The sequence below is a fragment of the Bradysia coprophila genome, assembly GCF_014529535.1.
Source record: "Bradysia coprophila strain Holo2 chromosome X unlocalized genomic scaffold, BU_Bcop_v1 contig_79, whole genome shotgun sequence".
In the NCBI taxonomy this organism is placed as follows: Eukaryota; Metazoa; Arthropoda; class Insecta; order Diptera; family Sciaridae; genus Bradysia; species Bradysia coprophila.
Genome location: NW_023503370.1, coordinates 1,829,222 through 1,849,509, shown reverse-complemented (window position 1 = coordinate 1,849,509; position 20,288 = coordinate 1,829,222). Strand labels below are relative to the sequence as shown.

At 34.4% G+C, this 20,288-nt stretch overlaps 1 protein-coding gene and 2 long non-coding RNA genes across 5 annotated transcripts in view; 1 reads left to right on the top strand and 2 right to left on the bottom strand.

Moving 5' to 3' along the window:
• LOC119070474 overlaps positions 1-5,227 on the bottom strand; it is a 22,009-nt gene extending 16,782 nt beyond the window's left edge. The window contains exon 1 of the long non-coding RNA XR_005086521.1: positions 5,023-5,227. This is a non-coding gene — a long non-coding RNA (uncharacterized LOC119070474). The remainder of the gene's footprint in view (positions 1-5,022) is intronic.
• The window catches only part of LOC119070472 (extracellular serine/threonine protein CG31145), a 109,067-nt gene extending 97,729 nt beyond the window's left edge, over positions 1-11,338 (bottom strand). For all 3 annotated transcript variants that reach the window (XM_037174830.1, XM_037174828.1, XM_037174829.1), the window contains exon 1: positions 11,003-11,338. Coding sequence is in view for 1 of the 3 variants with exons in the window: in XM_037174829.1 (XP_037030724.1) it covers positions 11,003-11,005 (3 nt within the window). In the remaining 2 variants the exon portion in view is untranslated. The remainder of the gene's footprint in view (positions 1-11,002) is intronic.
• LOC119070475 lies at positions 1,060-20,288 on the top strand. The gene is made up of 3 exons (XR_005086522.1): positions 1,060-1,071; positions 2,250-2,252; positions 19,804-20,288. It is a non-coding gene; the product is annotated as an uncharacterized LOC119070475 (long non-coding RNA).

The following is a 20,288-nucleotide window of genomic DNA, read 5'->3' as shown; positions in this document are numbered from 1 at the left end:
GTTTGACCGATAAGAAATTGTTTTTCGTGTAAAGTTGTTAAAGTTCACCGGCTAATGCAAGGTTATAACCCTTTTAATTTTCTTGACGAAAGCTCTAAAATGAGCACAGGCTGTGATAACCGCTAAATTTGACCAATTAGGTAAAAATGTGTAAAATTCCGACCTTGTTCGAATAGCTAAACTGAAAAATCGTTTCTGTTTATTTACATGAAAAATGAAGCCCTGATGATGACCTGGTATTAGGTCGAAACGTCGGCAATTTGAAAACAAAATTGTTTTAAAATCATTGGCAACCAAAACCTCAGCTACACAACAAAAACAAATCTAAATTCTTTAATTAAGTTTAATATTTTAATTGGATCGAGCTTGGCGATATGGTGTCCGTGATTTGTGGTATTTTATTTGAAGTTCAATAGAGACCGATATTTGGAGGTATTCCAAAACGTTATACAAATCATACCGCAAATCAAGGTCCAAGAGAATCGTTATTTGCGGTATAATTTGTTTTAGATATAAATTTACATAAGCAAATCATGGTCAGATTTTCGCTTCCGCAAATCACGGTCAGGGACCTTATTACCAATTACAGCTCGTTTTTTGTCGTTTTATCTAATCAATTAAAAAAAATCTAAACTTTTGAGTGTAGAAGGTGCTAATGGTTCATTCAAATCCAGATTTTAGTTTTAATTGTTCTGATGTAAGTAAAAGTATATTGAAGTTAAGGTAAATGAGTTGCTGATGTTGTAATATTAATCTTTGAAACCATTGTCTCATATTTCATCATTCTTTTCGCATGAACGGTCACAGTAAAAACATAGGCCAAACAGCAATTGTTAATCGACGCGTTGAAATCAATTTAGGATGGTGCGTATATTCCGAGAATTCAGACGGTACAATCGTAAAGCATAATTTTTGACAACTGTTCCCTTGATTATTTTCGACTTGTTCTTATTCTACTATTCTAAGTGTTGCCTACCATACAGTCGCGGAAAACGTATTAATATCCTCAGACAAAAGGGCAAAGATTCTCGATTCTACCACAGCACCACAGGAAAGGCAAAAGACTTTCACGTATAAAATGCAATTAATCTTGATCTTGTCATATAAAATTTTGATCATTAATTCGCAAAATGACCTTTGCGACTGAACAACCATAAATCATAAAGCTACTGGCTCGTATACAAAACACACAACGATTTATAATTTGTTTTGTTTCAATTTGATTTCTTTGTATTTATTGTCTTTAACCACAACATTTACTGTTAACTAAAGCGTAAATATCTCAATAAAATAAATACGCGCGCAATTTCATTGTTTCATTCCACATTATTATTTAATTCAAAACAATAAATAACTTTCATGTTTCATCATCTTTTGCTCGATCGGTTTGTAGGTTGAGAGAGTTCTCTTTTTTTTCTCGTTCGTATTTATTGATTTTTAATGCAAAAGAAAATATCACAATGACAGCAAACGATATCATAGGTCTTTGAACATATTGCCATTATCAATATTTTTCTTCATTCAAAATCACAGTCGAACAAATTATTCAAGATTAATAATGTATATTTGAACGTAAACATTTGATTTTTGAGAAAGTTTAGTATATATTGAAGAGAAGATGAAATGGGACGATGATGGTTTTGGTAAATTAATTCAAAAAAAAAATCTTTTTTTGTTATTTATTCATATTTTGATAAATGCAAACAAATATAAAGCAAACACACAAAAAAAAACTTTAAATTTCAATTTCAAACTTCGAAATCGTTTGTATTCAATTCAAGTCGAAATTTTAAATTTGTTTGCGAATTTGGTAACGTCTATTAAAGTCAATTATTGTTACACATCTCATACCATAATTCATTGGATTTTCATGTACATTTTACAGCCCTCTAGGGTTGTAATTAACTTTTATATGCTACATGCATCAAAAACCGGACTTTTCATGGTTAAAGCATTACTTTCGGCTACACCTTTGATTATCAAAATTCACACTTTTTGTCTTTTTATCCCAAGTCAAGTAAATGGCTATTGTAGTTCATGCGTAAAGTTGTGTACGTAACTCGTACTAGGGATTAAATATGAAAAATCATGTTTACGTGTGATTACAGGCCTCGACCTCGCCTCCAAACAACAACATTCATATCAATTATCGCTTGTTATGCACTATTAACGCGTCGGTTCAGTTGTAATTCCAACTCTTCCGAACGAGGCGAGAATTACTTCAAAATAATCCCAAGAATCCCTGGAAGTCGGTGATACTCCCTTCCAAATTTATCGCAACCCAAGAATTGAGTGTACTGACCTGACAAGTTCATACTAGAAACTACTTAAGAGTTCTGGAGTTCTGATCAGAGAAATACGAATGCGGTGCTTCGATGTAGAAAGCTGCGAAAATCCGCAAATTATTTCTCTGATTTATGAGATACAGTATTTCGAATCATGTGCACCTTTTTTTAAAAATCTCGTTTATTTACGATTCCTCATTTTTAAGTGTGGAACACCTACGATTAGATTCAATCAAAAGGTCACACTTTTTTGTTTCGGCTTCAGTTGCTCTGTTTTCATAAATCAATGTGTCCAGCTCGTCCAGCTAAATCATAAATAAGCATAACAGTGTAACGTTAATGTCGAATCTCACTGCAATTGTCACGAATCTTCGAGAAGCAGGCTCACACACAACGAAGTTTCAAACCTTCGAGTTTTTCCACAAAGTTTTTAATCGATAACTAAATTTACGATAAAATCGTGCAGACGTTACCACGGTTTTCTTATTTATGTAATAATCGCAACTGCTTTAAAATGTACACATTATTGAAACGACGGAATGAAATGCTAACAAACCGCAGTGAAGTTTCCATTAGACTGTCTTCTAGAAAATCAGCGTACCTGGTCCTGGCACATTTCTACACAGTAAGTTTCGTCTAATAAATATTTACCGACGAATACGGATCATACGTACACCGGAAAGGGGAGAGGTGAAGTGAAGAGCTTTTAAATTAATCATAAACAAAAAACGTTGCTGTGAAAAACTGCTTTTAACTCGAGTACTGATTATTGTTTGCGTAACCGAAGCCAGATCTTTCTGGTTTAATCTGATGTAAGTAATTCTAATGGTCGTCAAATCATTGCAAACAAAAATTGAACTAAAAATAGCTGTGACCATTAAGAATGACAGTGGACTTTGTCGTGTTCGTGTGGTGTTCCAGACTACATGTTTTGTACAATTTACTTATTAAATCGATTCACTTTCTCAGTTTAAGTGGAATAAATGGGGCGATTAATCTGCTGAACAGATTAAATATTTATTCAGGTCTCTGACATGAAGTGCATATTATTGACTCATTGTGCTAAATTGATCGTAAGAAATGTCAGACATGAAATCTGTCTCACTGGCGGATTATGGTTTTCGGCGATCCTCAGCAAAATTAAGAACTTAGCGCCAATTTTGCTCGTGAGAAACCCTTTTTCAAATGTGATTGTTGGTACCTCATGCTAATACTAATTACTCTAAGTGCTAATATGACCGAACTCGGGCCTTTTAAAACCGGATTTGTAAAATGTGATTCTGATGAACGTAGAGTCATTGTTTGTGCCGTTCATTTTCCAGCACCCAGGGCAAGTTCCCGGAATGGGCATATGTTAGCCCGCCTCTGATTTATTTATTTGTTCAACGGGATTTACCCTCAATTCAACTGGTTACAATTTCCCTGATCTATCAACATCTGTTGTTCAATAAAGATCCAATTGTTCTATATGAGATACCCCCATGTAATTAGCATCATTCCAGCAACAACGTTTAAATCAAATTCACAGAAATCTGTAATCAAAGAACATTCATGCATCGTAAAAAAAGAAACTGAAACCGAAATAGAATTGTATGCATCCATAGCAATTAACTTGCACTATATTTCGACCTATTATAGAGCAAGTTAATTGCTATGGATTTACACCGAAAACTATCAAAAATTTTACTATGTTATGATGTCGATACGAACAGCAGTGTTTGTATTCCAAAGTTCTTGTAACTCATTTCGATTCATCGGAATTGTTATGCATTAAAAAGTAAATTAAAGTTACGTATAGCTCGTTACATTGATTGATCGCCCCGTTTTGTTTAAATGCATTTGGATTGAACAAAAAAAAATCATTTTGAATGGCATAATAAAAGAAATATTAACTTTTAATTATCAGAAATAAATTTACACCGAATTTTCTTCGGTTGTTCTCTGGTATAGGTAACCATTTGACTATTTCATTTCGTGAACGAATGAGAACGTTAATTGGCTAGTGTAACCGGTGTAGCCCTATGGATCCATTTATGGATGAGCCATTGCAGTAATTCTTAAGGATATAAAATTTAATTCCGGAGATAAATTTCACATTCGAGATATTTTTTGTGTTTAATGAAAAAAGCCAAGTTTAACGCTTAAGTCCAAATATGCACCGGGAAAATGCTTTCAGAGCATATATGACAGATTTACGGTCGAACTATGCATGCGGTTCGTGTAACTGAATCGCAATATTTTCCTACTTCAAGACATTCTCGGAATTTATTTTTTTAATCGTCGTTGCTTGTTTGCAAACACTATCTTCTCTCTTGCGAACACAATATGTACACTGAAACCATTTTAAAGTATTTCATTTTTTATGGGTTTTATATTCGTTCCACGTTAAGTGAACCGGTTGCTTTTACATTGAGAACGTTGTGGAACGAATAAATTTGTGGATTGCCAGAAACTTCAAGAAGTTTAATTGATCTTTCCTATTTAATATTCTACCACCAACAATGGAAATGAAATTAACAAAAGATTGAGGAATTATCACATTTTTGTTTTCAACAGATTCCACATAATCTCTAGACTCATAAATTTGATATAGTCTTGATATTGAATGGATTTTTTGTTTTGTGTGAAAGTAACCGGTTCGCGAAAAACATAGTGAAAACGATAGAAACTGCAGTATTAGATCAAGATTATGGAATGTTTCCGAATAATAAACTAGTCTTTCAACTTGTTCCGTGACAAGTAATAAAAAGTTGAAAATTCCACTTTTCGTGTGAAGTTTGTTGATTCAAGACGAAGACGAGGTCAACAATCACACGAAAACATGACTTTTCAACTTTTTATCCCGTGTTTTGTAATCGATTTTTCCTCACTAATTTTGAAACGTCATGACTTTGTCGTCTCCGACTCGTGCTGGAAACCTGTCAATCGCTAAAAAAGCCTTATAGCATACTCTAGGAAAATAACTTGTACATTCTGTGATTTCCCAAACCAATTATATTTTGCCTAGTGTTAGGTTTGCAGCCCGAGTCGAAGGCAAGAGCTGGCGTCTCACAAAGGAAAAGATAAATTTTCAATGACGTAATGCGTACAGAGAAATGATAAGTTAATACGCCTGTGGCGAGATAGAACGAACATGTGAATGATGGTTGGATCCTATGGGAGAGAATGTGAGAGAATTTTTATGCAACTCGCTCACCTCTCCCATAGGAGCCAACTGTCATTCACATGTTCCTTCTATCTCGCCACAGGCCTACACAATTTTCATTTCTCTGAATACGTAAGTTATTTAAAGTATAGTTTCGACTTAAAAAGAGCACTCCGTTTAGCCTCCGTCTACATGACAGTTGTAAAATAGAACAAAGGAACTGTCACGTAAACGAAGTAAAAAATTGAAATAAATTCAATTTCCACTCCGTTTGCGTGACAGTTCTTTTGTTCTATTTTACAACTGTCATGTAGACGGAGGCTAAACGGAGTGCTCTTTTTAAGTCGAAACTATACTTAACTCGCTACACCCCGAGGAAAGTCGTTTTCCGTCAAGGATGCTTGCAGGAAAACTTATTTCCGCAGGACTTAACACGTTGCCTGTTAATGTGACTTGTCAACTTTAGACACACCGGAAAGTGCTAAGGGGTCGGGGAATACCTCCAAATAAATTTCTAAAAATCAAATTTTTGACTTTCGATTTTTAGAAATTTATTTGGAGGTATTCCTCCACCCCCTTAGCACTTTCCGGCGTGCCTAAACGGCCTCCTCGAGCATTATCCCCTACGTGTTAATGAGTAAAATACCGTACATGCTGGTTTGGAAATTTTTATTTTGCCAAGTGTGAGGCTTGCAGCCATTGTGTACTATTATCACATAGGCGCGGATGTCAAAATTACTTAACTAGAAGAATAATTCAAAAATTACACTTCAGGTTTATGTTGTTGTCTCGTTTTCGCTTATGTAATAAAATAGAGTACACACTTGTCACTATCAGTCTCGGCAAGCCTCGAGTTCTTCGTGACAAGTGTGTAATATATATTACTCATCATATCCCTGCGAACACTCATGTCAATGACTTATTTTCCGAGTCTCGCGAGTAAAATAACTCGGGTTAGAGTCTGAGTGAAAGTCTCTGAAAAGACTAAACCGAAAACCAGTCCTTGGTTTCTAAAACCTTTGTCTCAACACACACAGCATCATCACAACATATCTATTGAAGGTTATAGTTCTCTACCTGTGGTATATAGCCTATACAACAATCCATTAAATCGGTTGTTAAGAAATATTTCTTCAAATGGTACTTTTTCCGGAACTTTACTTTTACCGCGCAACTGAAAACGGCATTAACTAAAACAACGATGCTAAAACTATGCAACACAGTTCACATTATGTATTATCTGTGTAAAATACAAAAATTTATCTCGCTGTGCATCCATACGGCACACACATCCATACGGCACAATAGCATACATTTTTAGCCGGCATTCTTAACGATATATCCGATTCTTTATTCTGTCACGACACAGCATATTACGAGTGTATATTATGCTTATGCTTAAACACACTTACCTATTTTATTAAAATACAATTGTACGTATATTATGAACGTATATACCATATAATAATATAAAACAAAATATTTTTGTTTGTTTTGTCTTTTTTGTTTCATTTATGGAATGGAAACCGAATTCAATTCATAACCAAATGCAAAACATCTGATTAAAAAAAAGAAAAACGGAAATGAGTCAACAGGTAGGTTTAGTGTTATTTTATTTCAAATTTTACGTGATGATAGAGGATGTACGTCGCGTACGTATATATATATATATATACGATGTCTGTGTGTATATATAGCAAACAGTGCCCGCAATATCTAGGTAGCAAAATTTGTTTTTGTATCATGGAATTAAGTGGCTTATATTTTTGAATGCGTTGCTGTTATTTTATATATATATGTATATAAAATGTATACGAAAAAAACAATGCCACCAAACAACCAACAAAAGATCAAACAAAAGACTAATTCAATTTTGCTTGTCTCTCTTTTATACAAACAAACATTACTTTGATGTAATATTATAACGGTATAATATGCTGAATATATGGTAACATAAGTAAGCCATATCGTTGAATAAACGTTATAGATGCGAAAATGTAACATAAATGTTTCAGAGGGATGCGAAAAGGAAGCCGTATCGTGCTTTAGAACGATAAAAACGGGTCAAGGTCAAATTAACAACAAAAAAACCAACAAAACTGAAACTGAAACGAATATACCTCTCACAATTGTATTTTCCATATTATACATGACTGTTCTGAACGTGAGCACACATTTTTTTTCTTTTCTTCTGTTATTGTTTGAACCGGGTTTCAAGATTAAATATTTGAGATTGAGAAAGATAACGATACAATTTACTGTACCAGTGTTTAGACGAGCTGTTTAGACGTTTTACAAATAGACGACTGACAAATAAATTTCTGTTGAGTAACTAGGTTTCATCAGTAACAGTAAAATTTATAACTTTTTCCTATTTGCCAACACCATTAAAATATCAGATATTTTTAGTGGTATAATAGTTCTATTCGTACGATGAACGAACTACTTACGTATAGGTCATAACTAATTTCATTGCATATATCTACGATCTTTGCATTTAAACTTATATAGCGGTTGCTCCAGAAATAGGTTTAATTTCGACTGGAAAACTCTAATGTTAGCTTCTCAAATGTATTCGCGTTAATTAGAGATTCACAAGCTGGGGGCCAACGACATTGGTCCTTTTAACCTAGTGAACAAGGGAAAAAAAGTATTTATTGCAATGGAGGATGAAACCACTTTGTTTATCCACCGTTAACAGGTTAACTACTAATAGGGAATGAAATGTTTCGTTTGCAGGGCCGAACTGGCTATCTGAAGGCCGATCGGACAACTCGAGTCATACCCAAAATTTTGTTGTAGAACGACTCTTGTCACTTATCCATGTAACAGAGAGAGGCACTGTTGGCGTGAGTTGTAGCAAAAGTGTCGATGGAAAGCTGAGACTAATTGATCCCGTTTAATTATGAAAAATTATCATAAATGTGTTTCAGGTGACGCTAAGTTTCACGACTGTGACCAAATATCAGGAAACCTTTGAACTACTGTCGGTCTATTCGTAGGTGGTCTCCATTTTTTGGATATTGGTAGATGTAATATCCCTATGCTGCTACAACTATTTAAGAGCTTCATCCCTCAAGTATCCAGGCCTCTATTATCTTTTGAAAATCATGTTTTTTAAACTTTATCGAGTCTCTTCCAGCTTCTCTTGCACTCATGGGACCGATTTCTTGTACCATTGCTATTGGAATTTTAACCACTACCTATTGCAGCCTTAACTAACTGTCAACAATTCTCCTTGTAGACTGGATGGCCTATGTTCCACTGTACGGATGTAACCTTGTTTAGGGCTCCGAGGTGACCAATAATATCAAAAAATATCAAAAGTGCATCCAAATACTCAGTTAAAATTCATTCAACTGCACTGTCGCCATGGATGATCAGGATCAGGTGTGGTATTTTTTGACAGCATTATTAAATGCAAAGCATCGAAAGATGGTTTTATTATCTCACAAATCGAAACGGGTCGCTATTTGTTGTGTTAACTCATATAAAGACATGTCTCCTGTCTTTGCAACAAAAACGCAGACTCTGCTATGATTACAGGTACATTAGGTAGGTGCAATGTGTACCGTTGCTGTTGTGTTGAAAATAATGTATTTAAAAAAATATATTTGAATCGCTCGTGAGCTCGCAATTATTATTTTTTACGAATGATGATCGCCAATTTTTTGCGCTTTCAGCTCACTATAATTCGGGTATTTCCGATTACAATTTTGTTTGTGCCTATTATTTTCAGTTGACACGTATATAAATACGAATTTATGACATAGCTACCTACCATACCCAACCGGAAGATCTAGAAGATCTAGAGGTTAAACCTTATCAACGATTTTTCAATTAATTCCAAGATTTTTCTCTGTATAAAACCAGACTGTCAACCTTACGAAATGTGTCGTGAGATGTTTTCATGACGGACACTTCATCCCCTGCAATCAAATTTAATGTTCGAAGCAAATCGTTAACTACAACGACTGACGACAGTGTTGTCATGGTTAATTTTGAAGCGCCATGGGCGCTAAAGTGACAGTAAACGTAACATCGAAAACTTTTAGTTGCCCATTTATGGGAACGAAGGCGTTGAATACGTTGACGTCTAACGATTCCACAACAGTATTTTTAATCAAAGTGATGATTTGGCTTACGTCTCAACAGTTTTGTCCTTAAACACTCTTTAGTTCGTACAGTCAGTAATAATATTGTTATTTCAAACGTACTTATGATCGAATCTATAAAAAAATAACTTGAGAAGATGAAGTCATACAAATAATGTTTGTTTGACGTTAAAAGACTAATGAAATCCATTGTATAATTGTATGTAAAAATGTAAATACTTGCATCTTACATCTACACACAATATTTCACCTTGAAATGGATGATCAATTGATGTTAAATAATGAAATCAAATTCTATTCACCCGACAGAGAACCTGTTTCACAGTGTTAATTTGCTTAAGTGATTAGATCCGATAGGTGTCAATATGTTCTTTTTTTCCGTTGGCTTGATGGAAGAGATTCTCTTCACACGTTTTATGCGAAAACCAAAATACACTTTCTCACATTATAATAGATTGAAACTGAAAACATACGAGACGACGAAAAAAAAAGCAAAACAAAATATATTTTTCGACTGTAAGTCCATAGCCATTTGCTAACGTTTACACATATCAATTTGATGTGGGTGGTTGTGTGTTTGAATATATATCTATTATATTTAACTTCAAGCGTTTGTGCGTTCATCTATTTCGAATGTACAAAATATTTTTCATCGGCAGTGCTATACAGAAATAGAATCGGACGAAAATATATTTTTTTAATTTTGCTTGTCTTCTGAAATGAGTTTTCGAAGTTAAACAAAGTACAGAAAAAAAAACGTTACGACAAAAATAAGAGAGAAATCTTACAAATTTTCCCCGAAATAAAATAGCAAATTTTGGAAACAAAAACGCAAAGAAAGTCCTCACAATTCGTTCCATAAAGGACAAGCAAATGTAAACAAAAAAGAATATTGATTAAGACTTTCATATCACTTGTGGGTGCAGGGTCACAATAACTCAGAGCATATTTTACTGTTGTCGTTTAGTACATTTTGTATTTCATTTTACCAGCCCTGTCGAAATCCAAATTTCGACAACAACAATTTACGTTGAATATGTCTATTGACGCTTAGGCAATTGCCTAAAATCGCTAAAATCGCGTGTTTCATTTGCGACATTAGAACATTTTTCATGCTGAAGTGTGTACTCGTGTATTTTATGTTTACACAAAAAATGACGTTAGCCACCAACAGTATATATGGACATTATCACAGCGATAAGATAAAAAAAATATGGTTAGCTTATTGGTCAAGTTAATATTTTGTTATGGAATTGGCAGAAACGACATTTTTCAAGTCACATTTTGCCCGTTATCAGTAGGTAGCATACAGAAAACGATTTTACACAAAACCAACAATTTCTACATTCGATAGAATTGAAAATCATTCTTAAACCAAAATAACGAGAGAAAACAAAATTAAACAAAATGAAAACAAACAAACCATTACACAATAGAATAGATCACAAAATATTTACCATGAATTTTACACACTAACTACATACAGTTGCACATTATAAAATCGATATTCTGTAGAAGGAAAAAAAATGTTTTGCTATTTTCCAGAGAACTCTCCGATTTTCACAGAATTTTCACGAACATTGACATGTCCTACGTATGAATCCTACTTCGAACGGTGACATTTCGACGATTTGTTATTAACTTAAATTGTTTGTTATCACGTAACGAAATGGATTTTTTTCCGTTGCTGTTTATTTACAGTGCACAAAACACTATTTTGTAAGCACACAAAACTAATAAAAACTTGAAGGAAACCATATGTATATATTATTGAGCTATCCGACGCGAACTGATATTGAATTTTGTATAATAGACATGCGGAGAGAGAGGATAGAGAGAGAGAAAAATATTTTCTTAGTTTAGATTACGCTCTCGGTGTTTTTGTTGTTATCATTGAGATATTTCATTTTCATATTGTGGGTCATAGCCGAGCTGTGATTGTGTATATATTACTCACGAAGCATCATGAGTAAAAAAAAGAAGAAAAATTTGAATTTCGTTTGTAATTTAATTTTTGTACGGTAAATGAGTCTGTGTCTGTTTCTCTTCTGTTCAGCTTATACTTTTATAATGGTCTCACATTCCGATGGTGAATACATACAACAATTCGAATTAAATTCTAAAAATTTACGTTCATTGACTCAGATGAAATCAAGGGCTAGTGAAAACGGTGTGTTAATTTTATTTGTTTCAGTTGCATTGTCGCCGTTCACATGGGACTAAAAAAATATATTTTGCGCATTTCTTTTGTTAACTACATTCTCTCATTTTCATTTTATATGCTTGCAAAATCGTATACAGTCGAAGAAAAGTGAATTCCGTCCAGTTTTTTTTAATTGGGGAATTGTTGTGTGGTTTGTCCACACATTTTATTTCAAAAATTTAACGCCTTTAAAGCCTTTACGGGTCTATAATTCTATTCATGTAAAGAAAAACCACGTAGATAGCCCACAGAAATTTATACACCAGAAATGACAAATTTTCACGAAAAATCACGGGTTACCGGAACTTGACCTGATGTAACCTGAAAATTTCAAGTTCAGGTAAAGTTCGGGTCGAGCCTGATATTTTAGTTCGAGTTCCGGGTTTGGGCTCCGGTCAGACCAAACCCGATCCGTTTCGAGCATTCCACTAATTTCATTTCAAATTCAACGAAACTCTATACCAGTAAATGACTTCGTTTTGGTTGTGTTTACCCTACAATGCTGATTATCTTTCCTTATAATTACTAAGAAATATTCAAATTCCGTTTTACTCTTCGTCGATGTTGGTTATTTGAATTCAAGATTTTCATTTGATTGCATACAGTGTGTGGAAGTTGCTCCTACAAAACGGACATAATCATAAAATTGAGAGTTCTCAGACCATTTTATAATGGAATTAGATCGTTGGATTAGGTGAATATATACAGATGTGAAATGTGCGCGATTATGCATGTACCGTTATATTGTAACGAACATATTAGGTTCGTTGCGCAAATACACTTTAAATGATAAGTCGTCATACAAATTTAAAATCTCAAGCAATTTCTCTTTATTAACACATGGAGACGACACTCATAAACTAATCCAATTTATAAGTCATAGACTCATAGCTTCTCGTGTAATTTGCGCAACATACCTATACCCAGAGTATATGTATACATATATGATTGTCGGTAGGTTGTACTTGAATTTATTGTCATGCACATGAGCTCAGCATTTTACAAACCATACCGAGCACATTGAGGAAGTACAAATTAATTTGTAATTATTTTGCTTTTAATAAAACATTACGATGACGAAAATTATATTTTAGCAATTTTATAGAGCCATTCGAACAGTATTTGATGAGGCAGAGCTCGCCCACTAAATGATTGCCTACGAATCTGGACAATTAATTTGATTCATTGGTCGGAAACACGCAAAGGTTTGAACATTTATGAAAATAACAGTAAAATCTGTTCGTTGAACTATAACACCTACAACACGGTCTGCTTACGTCGAGCGAACAACGTCGCTACTAATTTATTAGTTCAATCATTTAGCTCTTTTCGATCTCGTAACGGAATGGGGTTGTTTGCCACGCTATTGCAACCAGCCGGAGTATATGCTCCAGACACTGAAGAAGGTAAGTGGGTACAGTCTGGGAAGCCTTGCTGGTGTTTTTTTGGTGTCGGGGAATCTCGCACACGCGATCATAGTATGCGTCCTTTTACGACATGTAACGAAAAGTCATGACTGTGCGAGATTCACCAGTTAGAGGTGAATCTCGCACATCATGAATTTGTGTGGTGTGCGAGATTACCCTACCCCGTTTTTTTCGGGCGGAAACGTTTGATGCACTCCTAAAAAAGAAGGAATACCGAAGGCCTAGAAGCATATAGATCGCTGGATGGAGTATGAAGGGGGAATGCTCTCAAAGTGCTTTCTTCCGAAACCAGACGTAAGATGGTTCTGGTTCAGGGAATAATTCCCGTATGCAAAATTGTTGAAAGAAAGATGAGACACGTTCGATTGCTCCTGGGTGGATGATGAAACGGACATCCATATATGACTGCCACAGTTGAGACGCAAGATTTTAGGCAGTTATGTTGTGAAGCGTTAGCAATAGGATCTGCAACACTTGACAGGCTTCTGGTAAAACAGGGAAAGAAAACAAAGGATCACAGTACTGGGTCAATCTGATAAATCTAAAGCAACAGCAGAAAGCGTTGCACATTTTGGGTTCATTTCATTACATGTAAACCAAACAGAATTTGTTTTTAATTAGGTTCCGCTGTTACGTACAACAGCCTTACCATTTTAATCTATTTATCTTAGGTCTATTCACGTTTGATATGTTAAGCTTTTAAACGAACGAATCTTTCAACTCAAGAGAGTCGCGCCACTGATAAGGTAAATGATGGAGAGTTGACCTAAATTGACAAAGCCAAACTTTGAACTTGAATTTCTCATCTATTTTGGAACTATGTTACATGGAACCACTTTTATTTGAAAGATTTATCTTTTGTTTACTTAATTAACATAAATTTTATTAATTATTGAAGATTTCGTTTAACAAAGTTAATTAATTAATAAAAATGCATAGTTAACCTACGTGAACCGTGAGTTGTCCGATTTCATATAAGTTCAATAAATCGTGAATTGTCCCATATACAAACGTCATAGGACAACTCACGGTTTATTGGATGGCGAGTTGACCGATTATTTTTTCTTCATACAAATTTACATGGACAACTTAAGATAACGTTTCCACTAGGTCAACTCTCCATCATTTACCTTATACATAAATCAAAATCAACCGAAATTAAATCTGAAATGTTTTAGCATAACGCATTCGTCGACATATAAATAATCTCTTTATTCTAAGCTCTCTCAACGTTAACTTATCATTATTTCTATTTGCGCACAGCCATGATTTTCGTTTTACTTTCTTCAATAATGCACTTCCCGACTTCTTTATTAGAAACGATCTCATCTTAATAAATTGAGTTTTATGTTCGCTTGAAACTTTGTTACTAAATTGTATGTACACAAATACATGTGTGATATGTACATGTGTATATGTCGGTCGACCAGTCTAATAAAAATGCATCGACGAAAATATATTAGGAACTATATACGAAAGATGAATGAAAACGGAGGTGAAGATCATATGTTCGAAATTGATTTGCATATTTTAATAGGTCATTGAATGAATGGCAAGCGATACATTCGTTTGTAAATTAACATGTTTTTCGAGAAAAAAAAATGAATGCATGATGAGAAACGGCATTTTACCTGAAATGCACTGTTTGGCTCTCATATATGTGTTGTGTGTAAAATTAGCTGGAACCGGAAAAAGAAGATCGATATCGCAACTTGTATGTCGGTTATAGCTTTTTAGCAAGCAACAACTAACTCCCAACTAAATTTCAAGTAGCTAACTAAAATCATTGCTTTTTTCAACTTAGGGAACTTACGGAATGGAAAGCAAAAAAAAAATCAAATTAATAGGTTTGCAGATGAGCCAGTAGTTTTCCTTACGAGCGGAGCGAGATCTGACATCGTTTCAACATTTGTTTTTAAATTTGTACAGTAAATAAATGGTGAGAGAATATGATGTTTTGGTCGGCCTGAACGAAAAATACTTTTGCCAGCCCTAGCTGTATATATAAAAAAAAGAAACGGCCTGTCCAGTCCTGGTTGGACTAGTTTGATAATTCCGTTGACCTTCATTAAAATAACAAAATTTTTGTATGTCGATCGATGTCGATAACTGAAAGAAACTTCTGTAGAAGGAAACTGTTGGTAGTATCAATTTGATACAAGCAATATACAAAATGAACAGGAACAAAATTTCACACCCGGCGGAGAAATTCTCCTGTGGTGCCGTAAATAATTCACACAGAATGAGAAATATAAGAACGGACTAATTGAATGCAATTAATATTATTCATGTGCTCTAGACGCACAAAAGTTAAATTGCGCTCTATAACATCCAGATAGTAGCAAACAAAAATCTTACATAGAGTCTAGAAAAACCAATAAATTACGCTTCGCTTGGCACTGCATGAACTTTCGTATATCCTTGGGAATCTTTTAATCTATGGAAAATTTAGACTATCCCCTCGCTATCTTTGTTAATGCCACGATATTCGGCTCTTCGCTGGTGTTATAAGAGTAAGTTTTTGTGAAACAGTTACGAATATCAACATCGCTATCGGGCATTTAATTTAGGTTAAATATTAAGTTGAAAGGTTGCTGTACGATTCTGTTCTTGATTTTAAATCTGCACTGAAAAAACGATTTCGGAACATTACCTGCAGCAGGTAATGTTTTCCTCATATTAATATTACATTACATGCAACAGGTGATACAATATTTATATGAAAAATACGTTACCTGGCGTCTGAAGTCAGGGTATGGGCCACAGGTAATGTTCTAAAATCTTTTTTGTCAGTCTGTCTTCCTTCATCTTGTCTAAACTTCGACAACAAAATTTCTTACTGTGCCTTTCCACTACGACGTATGTGAGGTTTCCAGTGCAGTCCAACCTACCGCCACACAGAATTTACAATACACAGCTAATTTACATATGATTCTTGTTGTCCTGCACTTGCCATAACTAAACAGAAAAATTTGGCATTTGGTGTTCCAGTCACGAATATCAAAGTCATATTTTTTGATAGTTTTGCCATCTTCTGATGGAAAATTTATTTAGGAATCAATTGAAAGCTACTTTAAGAAGACTCTCAGCGTCGTTGTCTGTAGGGTGAGTTAGAATCTTCAAAAATAGTGACAGCATATTTCTGCTATCATACCGAAAATTTTCTGAATTTCATGTGAATCCAATTCAAATTAACACAGCGTGAACTAAATAGATATTTTAAGGAGTCTTCAGGAGCTAAAATATGTTTGGGAAAATTAAAAAGGTAGCTGAGTAAGCTTAGATCGAGGCTTAGATACTAAAAAGACTGAATGCAGCAATCGTAAAACCTTACTAGCATTTCGGACTGTGTCTTTGCTTTGAGTGGTTCTCCAGAGCTGGTTAAGGTGACATTCAATGCTGGGGCATCATAGCTAAGAAACGCACAGGAAAGTGTTCCAGAATTGGTATTGAATTCAAAGGAATGGAATTTTTTCATTTTGACTAAAATATGAGGCCATCAATTTCAGCGCTTCCTAAAAATTCAAATACAATTCAAAATCTGGAGCTCAGTTACGAAGTGAATTGGAAGGAATCTTTGTACTGAAATTCACAGAAGAAACCTCACTGGAACTGATTTGATAGTTGGGCACGGTTCAACGGATTGCTCACAATAAAAGCCTAATGCCTCCTGCTTTTGTGAACAAAATTCTTCAACATGGTAGAATACAGAATGAACTTTCGGCGTCACATTTACTCCCAAGTCTAAATAGCTTTGTTTAAATTTTCCAATGTATGAAATGTAGTCTGGGTGCAATCAGTAGAAGCGACACATTTTGAATTTACTAAAGTACGGAAAAAGTACATGGTCGGTGATGATCATCCCAAATTCAGTGATCAATTGTTAAAACCAGTATGTGTGTTTAATAGCCTCCACATGTAACCATATATTTAAAAATGAATTTATTGTTTATTTTGTTAAGTTTTGCGTATTTTTTCATGAACAATCGAAAAAGGTGCTAGAATTCGTACTTCAATAGATAAAGTATGTTATTGATCATACTCAAGGGATACGGGACATGGTGTATATGGTATCTATGGAAAGCAGAGATGTCGCTGATTACACAGAAGTGGATGTTGCATGCAAAAAATGACCTACGTATTACTTCTAAGGAATATTTTTTCCAGTGTGCCTGACCCCAAATTTGGGTCGCCCTATCTCAAAATTTTCCCATCGAAATATTTTGGGAATAGTCATTTCGTCATCCTGGGAGGTCCCTGAGCATATTACCATAAAAATATCCCATGTGCACGGGAGGTCGAATAAATTTTGTTTTTAAGCTCACCGTGTGGGACAATATTTCCTAGCCCAATGTTTTTTCCAGTGCTCTATTGCTTAAGGCATGCATTATACCGAATTGCGCCTGTATGTGTCCAATGAAAAAGAAACCTAGGAAAACCTAGCAAAAAACCTCGTTAAAATGGATACTCTACTATAGTTATACAGAAACAAAAAGGCTTTTTAAGATATGAAAATATTAGGCGAAAAATGAATGTGAATGTGTATACAAACCTCAGTGTCGCCCATGACCACTTTCTTATCAAATTAAAATGTGCACAAACACTCTCGTATGAATATAAATTCGTTTCCGCCTACGACCTTTTCTTTCTGCCACCTATGACTGGCTTTTCCAGATAAAGAATTTTTTTTGTTTCAAATTAGATTCATTCCACTTTAATAACATATTCCGCTCGACAATTTCCCTATGTTACACAAGTTACAATTCGTTTTCAAATGAATTTATTATTCTATCTCGCTAAAGTGGAATAAAGATATAAAAATTCGTCATACCGATAGTTCATGTTGCAATTTCGTTTCTTCAACTCTTTTGCATTTAGCGAATGAACTTTTTTTTTATATACCCTCGACTAAACAAAACATATTTTCCAGTTTCATCATAAAAATCCTTCCAGCTATCAGAAGAACAAAGACTTATATTACATTGCATAGCAAAATATTAATCACGATAGCGTGAAATTACTTTTTGTCTGCATTTCATTATTGTTTGCAGTTGACGCTCTTAAATTAGTCCTCATTGTTGTTATTTTCTTCTTTTTTTTGCTCTTTTATTATGGTTGATTACGTTGTCTGGATTATTCAAAGGGAACTTTTCTGTTGTCATTACATATCCTTTCCAGGATCTTGTGCTTGTTTGAACAATAGTTTGACGGTCGCTCAGTAATACGCTACTAAAGAAACATTTCAGTTTTCTGCCATTAATTAATATAGACTTATTATGTGTCATTGAGGATAATTAATTTTTTTTTTTTAAGAAATGCATTTCAGTTATGCATTTTATAAGTATCCAGTGGTATTAGTTCATTAACATTACTTTTTATGTGGAGGTGTATCGCTATTATATCTTAGCTTGGGACGATATTCTCGTTATATGACGTTCAACATCACGTCTTGGGAACTTCTTTCGTTAAACCCCAAATCAATATGTCCTAGAGGAGTTAAAAATGAGAAATTTACCTGGATAAATTTTGAAGTCTAGACCTTCAGTCGATTATCTTATACCACTGTTATAATTCGTTCTTAAGGTCTACGCGCCCATACTCCATTTAGATCTCCGTTTATCAAACAATTGAACCTCCTCCCTTTTTCCATTGTGATAACGTAAACGGAGAGCTAAAGTGCGTAGGTGCAATTACAACTTAAATCCCAGCTTAGATTTTTTTTGAAAAGAAATTAATTCTTAGTGGGATTAAAAATGGGATTAAAATTCATTTACACTCACGGAATTTTGAAAACCGACACATTTTCTGTTCATGTGTTTTACTTGAGTTTCTGATTTCTCCATATAAAAACACATGCAAAATTCACAAAAAACCAGTAAACCCTCGAGTAAACCACGAAACAGAAAATGTGTCGGTTTTCAAAATTCCGCGAGTGTAAGTAAAAATGCAAAGTACAAGATGTTAAGATTTGAACCTCGCTATTTATTTTTTCATGATTTTTCCTATACTTGTTACCGGCAGAGGTTCTCAAAGAATTTTTTGTTTCCAAATCCAATGAAAATAGTTTTATTTTACTATGGAGGTAATAGGGCCTCCCTAGGAAAACCCTTTTTTTACCTGTTCCATCAGAAAGTTAATCATTAACAGATTAAATTTTTAATTCCAGCTAGGAAATGAAGAAATTTTAATCTTTCATGCTGTCATCACTTGTTCAAAAATAATAGTGTCTGGCCTTTGTTATTTTGACTAGTGTGATTATAGTCACTGCCTAAAAATATTCATCCCTTATTGACAAAGTCAATTAAATATTCAGTGAAAACATACAAAGCGTAGTAGCATTGATCAATTGACTTTTCCATCATTCGAGTTCGATCGTTGTGCGACAATGTGTTCGAAGCGAAAAACTTGGGAATATTACCTGAGTAAGGAAAGCAAAAGTGATGCAAAGGAGAGCCTGTCGTGTTTTAGTTTAAATTTAAGTGAGCTTTCGACAAAAACCGCTATTCGAAATGTGACCGAACCATTGTGCAAGGCATTTCATACAAAATTATCAAGCAATGCAAGAATCAGTCACATAAACAGTAAAAAACAAGAAACAATTTTTTCGGAAGCTTCTAACCAATTAAAGAACCGCAGATTCGATAAAGTATCAAATTACAGTTTCAGTTTGAGTGATTTCTCAGCGAAAATATTACCACGAAACATTTCGCAAACGTCTCAAAAAACGAGAACTAATTCTATCATCAACGATAAGCAGTGGGAGATTGAACGTCACAATGAGCATTTTATGAAGAAATTACAGAAGGCCAAACCCACCACAAACATCAAAAAATCGACCAGTGAAATGGCTGTGCTGCAAGTGAGGTCCGAGAAACATGTTCCGGCTGCTTCCATCCAAAGACGACAGAAACAAGCGGAAATTAATGCTAAAAATGGTATAATACAAAAGAAACTCAATGCTATAGCTTCCAAAAAGATATAAAAATGTCGTGCAAGACCGTGGATAAATGCACTTATACAAATTCGGAAATTCTCCTATTTACACAACGGTTACGGTATTTCCATTGCTTTTAGTATCATGTCCCTATTCGGCATATATTTCCTTCCATTAAA